This window comes from Electrona antarctica (assembly GCF_951216825.1).
Source record: "Electrona antarctica genome assembly, chromosome: 3".
NCBI lineage: Eukaryota > Metazoa > Chordata > Actinopteri > Myctophiformes > Myctophidae > Electrona > Electrona antarctica.
Genome location: NC_136808.1, coordinates 59,012,562 through 59,020,061, shown reverse-complemented (window position 1 = coordinate 59,020,061; position 7,500 = coordinate 59,012,562). Strand labels below are relative to the sequence as shown.

Here is a 7,500-nt window from a genome sequence, read left to right as displayed (position 1 = left end):
CACCCCCACCAGCACCTTCGGCTTCAAGAAGCAGATGATGGTCACCACCAGCGGGGCCACCGTCACGGGCGGCTCGGCCACCCTGGGGAAGGTCCCCAAGTCGGCCGCCCGCTCGCTGGCAGCCAGCCTGAAGGCCAGCGGGCAGGAGGGGGGCGCGTTGGCGTCGGCTCTGGGTCACCACCACCACCACCACGATGACAGTTTCCTGTCGGCCGGCGCCCGCTCCACCCTGCAGTACCGCAGCCTGCCCAGGCCCAGCCGCTCCTCGGGGGCCTCGCGCAGCGGAAACCGCTCGTCCACCAGCAGCATCGAGGCGGCCGTGCTCTCGGTCACCTCGCACGCCAAGAGCTCGGTCGCCATCGCCAAGGCCAACGGCATCCTTCTGGCCAATCAGACGGACCGGGAGAAGGGGGCGTCGGAGGCGGACGGCCCGAGGGCCGGGGCGACCACCATGCCCCTGGCGGGACGACAGCAGGTGTCCTCGCCAACGCTGCGCAGGTAGAAACACACATTCACATACAGTACGCAAACACACATACATGCACGGAGAAATCCATAATCCGAGTCCATACTACATCACAATCGTGGGCTTCATGGCTCCACCAAAATTCAAATTAGTCTTACATTTGTTCCCTCCCTGGCTTGGAAACAGCTCAGTTTCCTCGCTGAGCACTTCATCTCTCATACTCCATGTGTTCGTATCCCTGGACCAGTGGAGTGGACCCCCACTATTTAACTGTATATTGATATTGTTATGGTTGGCTCTGAGGCCATAACGAAGAAGGGGAAACCACACCGGAGGACAATCCAATATTATATTTATCCAATATATATATTTATATTTTATATTGTTATTTGTCCAGTTGTTTGAGTGTTGAATGTTTAATGGACAACAATGGAAACAAAGCCTTTGGCTTATTTTTCTCATCCATTTGGCGTTTTAACTGGTTTAAAACTGTCAATACATACAGTATTCAATCAACCACTAAATGACAGTCATGCATTTGCAACACACAAGCAAGCACACAGACACGCAAGCAGTGGCACACGCACGCACGCACGCACGCACGCACGCACGCACGCACGCACGCACGCACGCACGCACGCACGCACGCACGCACGCACGCACGCACGCACGCACACACACACACACACACACACCCACACACACACACACACACACACACACACACACACACAGGTTAAATGAGGCCAGCGTGTGAAAGGGAGGCCTTGAGCGGTGCTGATGAGCTGCCAACAGCCCCCCCCCCCCCCCACACCCCCCAGCCCCCCCCTCCCTTCATGGAGCTCATATTGTGGTGTGTGGTAACGGGACACGGCTCTTACCTCAGTGCTCTCTCTAATCTGTGGGAGTGATAACTCTTCAAAGAGCTGTGCTACCATGTTAGCACAGCCTGCAGTCTGCAGCCTGCAGACTGCAGTCTGCAGGCTGCAGGCTGCAGGCTGTGCTACCATGTTATCACAGCCTGCAGACTGCAGACTGCAGTCTGCAGGCTGCAGATTGCAGTCTGCAGGCTGCAGGCTGTGCTACCATGTTATCACAGCCTGCAGACTGCAGACTGCAGTCTGCAGGCTGCAGACTGCAGTCTGCAGGCTGCAGGCTGGATGTCAGCCCACCACCTATCCTGTCCTGTTGCATAGACACTGAAGCCAGACTAGTATATTGTGTGATCTCACACTGTACATACAGTACATTTACAGGATATTACTGACATTGTAGCTGACACACTAGAGACACTTGAAACACAGTAACACAGGTTGGAGCTCAGAAACACTTGGAAATGACACCCAACTTCCAGTGGGATCAGAAACCAGGGACTTTTTGTGTCATGGATCGCCTGTCCTGCATAAACACTACACCCAACCCAGCATTCCTTCTCCCCTCACTCTCGTGGATTGAACTTTTGTTCCATTCTACATGCCTTTGATTTATAATCAGAGAGATTTGTGTTCCTTCTTGCGTCAATACGCTGATGTTTTTTGTGTGTGTGTGTGTGTGTGTGCACCGGCCCATTCAATCCCTCTCTCCCTCTCCCTCCCTCCCTCCCTCCCTCCCCCCCCCCACCTGGCAGGTTGTTTGGTGGGAAGAGCAGTAAGCAGGCTCCGGTCACCACAGCAGAGAGCCTGAAGAGCTCCACGGTCATCTCCAACCCCCACGCCACCGGCGCACCGGAGTCCCCTGGGGGAGGCCTGGCGGGCGGGGACAGTGAGAACAACACCTCCCTATTCAGTGGCAGAGCCCTGGGCTCTGGAATGGGGACACTGGGCAGTGAGCAGGTGAGAGGATCCGCCTGGTACAGAGCCCTGGGCTCTGGGATGGGGACACTGGGCAGTGAGCAGGTGAGACAAACGGGTTATTATGAAGAAGGCTAAAGAGAGATTTTCGGGCCTGGACCCGCTGGCGGTCTTTATCGCAACCATTAGGTCAAATCATTAGGTCAACCATTAGGTCAAATCATTAGGTCAACCATTAGGTCAAATCTTCTATTGCAATACCCGAAATCTCAAAATGTAACGGGCAGATTGCAGGTTGAACTGCACTGATGTTGGCAAGCACATGGCCTTTTGTCTAGCGCCACCATTAGGCCAAAACTTCTACGCCATGCTCCTTATAATAAGGAGCATGACGGGCAGTAGCGCAGGGGTAGAGTGGCCGGTACAACAGCAGTACGGCAACCGTGAGGTTCCCAGTTCGATCCCGGGCTCCTCCAGAGTTAGTGTCCTTGAGCAAGACCCCTAAATGCTCCCTGTTTGCAGATTGGTGCCTCGCATGGTTTCCTCCATGTGTGAATGTAATGCACAGTCTATCTATGTAAAGCACCTTGGATAAAGACGCTATATAAATTCACCATTTACCATTTACCATGACGTCTAGGAGGACGTTAGAAGGGCTTTTAATCTTGTTTAGACAATGATCAGAATCAGATTATGTTTGTTTCTTTGCTATTGTGTGCAGTTAAATAAAGGAGCTTTTTAAAATTCTCAATTCTCTCTTTTTCCTCTCTGCCCCACCGCACACGCAGGCCTCCAGCCCAGGGTCGGTGTACTCCTCCACAGGCCCCTCCAACAGCCTGACATGGGGCACCACCCTCAGCAGCTCCTCGGGGGCCCAGAGCAGGGAGGGCACGCTGGGCGGCCACAGCGTGGGCACGGGCAGCCTGGGCTACGCCTCGGTGAGCAGCATGCACACCAGCAGCGAGTCCATCGACATGAGCCTGGGCAGCGCCGGGGCCGGGACCGGAGGCCACCACCACGGCGTCCACGGCAGGGAAGACACGCTCTCTGCCCTGGGCCGGGCGGGCAGCGCCAAGACGGCCATGTCTGAGAGGTGAGGAGAGGAGGAGGGACGGTTCTGGTGAAGGAATGAAATGATTAACCCATTTAGACAATTCTACAAAATGTATTCTAAATCCAGTTTTCAGTTTTCTGAAAGACCCATGTTTCTATGTCAGTGGTTCTCAAACATTTTCATGTCAAGGACCCACAGAATTATATGTATGTGTAGTGCGACCCCCATCTGAAAATGTGTTGTTCCAGGGACCCCCCCCCCCCCCCCCCCCCCAGAAGCAAACATATGAGTTAAAACGTTCGCTGTGAAAGAATATATATTCAAAGATTTGCACACATTTTCACGATTTTTCAAAAATAGCAGACCTACAAGCTCATAGCGCGGCACTCGGTACCACTAGGAGAGAGGCTGTGCTCACTGTGCAGGCCAGGGGTACCACTTGAAAGTACCCGCACCAGTCTGTGTTTGCTATCCGCACAATCCCTTAAACCAGAAGGAAAACGTGAGCTAACTACATGAAGTCATGCAGTGCTCAAGTTGAGATGCACACTGAACCACTTAGCAATTGTGGTACCGTACCAAGCAAGAGTGTTCCAAGCTATCAACTATGCTGAGTTAACAAAGGATATGAGAGACCTTTATTCTGAGTAGTGAGATTGTTTTCTTTTGATGATGTTGGGGGAAAAGGCTCCCAGGTTCCCATTGTCATCTGTGAGCCTCTGAGGTGCTGTAGTTCCATCATTACGGGAGCGTTCCCTCCTGACTAGCTGAATGTGTAACGTGACAGGAATGTCTGAGGTGTAATTCTATAAGTGGTGCACAGAGGCTAGCCGTATGATGACATCATCCCAGCAGTGTCTTAATATCATCGATCTATTCCACGGTGATAAAATACTAAAACAAATCCATTTCAACATATACATGTTTCAAAATGTACGAAAATTGGTGTCCGTCCCCCCAAAAAACATTTTGAAAACACATTTTGTACCCTGAAAATGTTTTCTAATATATATTTCACATAGAACAGGAATGTCCAAAATACGTTTTACGACTATGTGAACATTTTGAAACATAATATGTAATGTATTACTATTTTCTTCTCTGTATGGAATTGTTGAAGGGTCTCACAGTTGAACTTCAGATTCCGCCTTTCTCTCTCTTCTCTAAATGTCTCTGTTGTGTGTCTTCCTGTCTGTCCCCCTCCTCCCCGTCAGTCCCCTGTCCTCCCCCTCCGCCAGCCCTAAATTCAGCCGAAACACTTTACCCAGGAAGCAGGACAGGTAAAATGTACCTGTGTGCATGTACGGGCCATGTGGTGTTTGGGCTTCTTAGCGCCATTATGGCCGCGTATATCTATTCTACGTCCCAGCATAGACATGGTAACGCCCCCGCCTGCCTCTGATTGGCCTACCGACACTGATCATAGACATGGTAACGCCCCCGCCTGCCTTTGATTGGCCTACCGACACTGAGCATAGACATGGTAACGCCCCCGCCTGCCTCTGATTGGCCTACCGACACTGCCTTACTAGAGTTTCCTCCAAGGTGGATATAGCTATGCTGGATAGTCTGATGCGAGGTTACTCTGTGGTTAGTATAATAGTATTAGTTTAATTAGATTAATACACGATAATCAACACTAACACTTTATTTTAGAACACACCCAAATCAAATCATACAACGTACGTGTTCAATCAATCATCAATCAATCAAAGCAAACGACATAAACAATATTAGTTTGCCTCTTCTACAAAAATAATGGGGGAAAGACGGGGGCAGTGTCGGTAGGCCAATCATACCATGTCTATGCTCGGACGTAGCATAGATATATACGCATTATGACCACACCATGGCTATGGTGTGTGTGCGTGTGTGCGTGTGTGCGTGTGTGTGTGTGTGTGTGCGTGTGTGCGTGCGTGGGTGCGTGCGTGCGTGCGTGCGTGCGTGTGTGTGTTTACGTCAGTACAGAGGCATTGCAGCAGCCTGCTTTGGTCTCCTCCATTCCTGTTAAGTGCTGCCACCCTGTGGTAGAATGTGTGTTAACCATCAAACACATGCGTCTACTGTAGGATGCAGGTGTTGCATTTAAAAGGAAAATGCAATTACTTTAATAATGACTTGCATTAAAGTAACTTAAAGTTGTTCCTGTTTTGCTGATATTTAACGTGAAGACGTGAAAAATGCAGGGGGAAAAAACCCCAACATTTCCCAGTATGTTCTTTGTGCCGAGATAGATCTCGGATAGGACCATTTCTGGAAGCTTATCGAGGCACGCCGAAATGTGTCATCTGACATACTGTAAGCTGGCTGCAATTTTCGATAGGATTCACGTTGAATATCGGCAACTTTCACCTGTAACGGAATGTGCAAACCAATGAATGGTCTGAATATATATATATATATATATATATATATATATATATATATATATATATATTCTATATATAACCTCCCCATCCAGTCCAATCCCCTTCCCTGCTTCTGTCTCTGAGATGTGTCTCTCTGCTGCTCCACAGTGGGCCACACTGTGGCAGAAACACTCTGCCTAAAAAAGGACTCAGGTATGCGGGGCGGGGCGCCATCTTGTGACTGCACCGTGTAAAGACGCTGCGCTTCGCGCGCATACACAAACGCACCCCCGCCTACCCACCCCACCCCACCGCACCGCACACAGCTTCTCCTGTGTTTTGTTTTCTTGTTCATTCACTTTTTATCACGGCTTTGCACTCCACACTTCATGTTGCTGTTTGCTGTTTCGTTGCTTTTGGCACTCGGGGCACATTTTGTGGTTGTGCTTTGGGGGCGAAGTGGCATGTGACTTGTGGTCATCACACAGGGCCGTCACGCTGTCATCCAAGACACTTCATTTCGGGGTCATAGTGTCTATCTGTCTGTCCAATTCTCGGCTTGTCTGTCGCACCCGGCCTGAGGTCAGTTTGTGTCTGTCGCACCCGGCCTGAGGTCAGTTTGTGTGTCCACGCTGTGTGGTCATTGTCCTGTCGCACCTGGCCTGAGGTCAGTTTGTGTGTCCACGCTGTGTGGTCATCGTCCATGTTTTGACCTGTGATAAATCAGACGGTAGACCCCAGGCTAATGCTGCTGCTTCTCAGGGTGTTTATAGGACAGTGGTTCTCATTAATCCACCACCCATTACATTGCCTATATGTCTGTTCTTTGAGTTTTCTCTTGTTTACTTGACACATGTTTTGGGGTCCAGAACACTGAGTGAAGAGAGAAATAACTTTTAACTGGATCGACGCCGGGCCCCAGATTAATTTACCTTTGCAATGGATGCCATGCCCGGCATCCCGAGATTTGTTTTATTCCCCATAATCCAGCGGGAAAAAATATATAATTAGCATGATTTAGCATTTTATGCTAACGGACCATGGCATTTACCTAAAAATGGCCAAAATACTCGTGCACGCATGCGTGCGGTCCTTATGTGCATTATGGATCATAATATGCTCAAAATGCGATATTCGGGGCTTGATTAGAGCTTAATTTGACTTAGCTGTGACAAAAACAATTATTCCCCGATCGGATCACCTCCCCTCCTGACCTTTGAAAAAGCTAGCGGGAGTTTACTAGTGTTTGAACCGGAACTGATTGTCGGCCATTATTGGGTTTTTTTCAAAAACGGCTGGCACTTTCAGGGGTAGAGCTCTGGCGCCATCTGGCTGTGAACCAGTTAATGGTCAGTAAATCCAGGACATAAAAGCCAGCCTCCTCCCCTGATGCTTGTGTGACGCTACTGATTCCAAACGGCTAACTCTGGTCTGGTGTTAGTTGAGCTCCTCTTATTGCCTCCCTTTAACACCTATCGTCCTCTTCTCGCCCAGGTACGGCCCGTCTCCCCAGCTACGCAGTCACGAGGAGGCACGGGATTGGCTGCGGTCCCACTCCACCAGCGGGCTCCAGGACTCGGCCAGTAACTCTCCCTTCTCCCCGGGGTCCAGCCTGACCTCCCCCTCTGGCACACGCTTCAACTTCGGACAGCTCGGTAGGACCTGCTCATCTCCTTGTTCATCATTATTACAGCTCGGTAGGACCTGCTCATCTCCTTGTTCATCATTATTATTGAACTGGAATTATTGTAATTCTGGGTTCAGCCAGAACCCAGGGGCACCTCTCATGGAGATGACTCTCTGTCGTGCCTTGATCAGGTCCATGATGCACAACAGGTGCGC

The 7,500-nt window shown here is 50.3% G+C and overlaps 1 protein-coding gene across 1 annotated transcript in view; it reads left to right on the top strand.

Annotated features, from left to right (window-relative positions):
* Window positions 1-7,500, top strand: part of nav2a (neuron navigator 2a) — a gene marked incomplete at its 5' end in the record, with an annotated part of 162,383 nt that overhangs the window by 119,169 nt on the left and 35,714 nt on the right. Inside the window, 6 exons of the mRNA XM_079496421.1 lie at window positions 1-498; window positions 2,094-2,361; window positions 3,045-3,349; window positions 4,525-4,590; window positions 5,827-5,871; window positions 7,153-7,313. The exon at window positions 1-498 is cut by the window's left edge and continues 226 nt beyond it. Coding sequence (XP_079352547.1) covers window positions 1-498; window positions 2,094-2,361; window positions 3,045-3,349; window positions 4,525-4,590; window positions 5,827-5,871; window positions 7,153-7,313 — 1,343 coding nt within the window. The remainder of the gene's footprint in view (window positions 499-2,093; window positions 2,362-3,044; window positions 3,350-4,524; window positions 4,591-5,826; window positions 5,872-7,152; window positions 7,314-7,500) is intronic.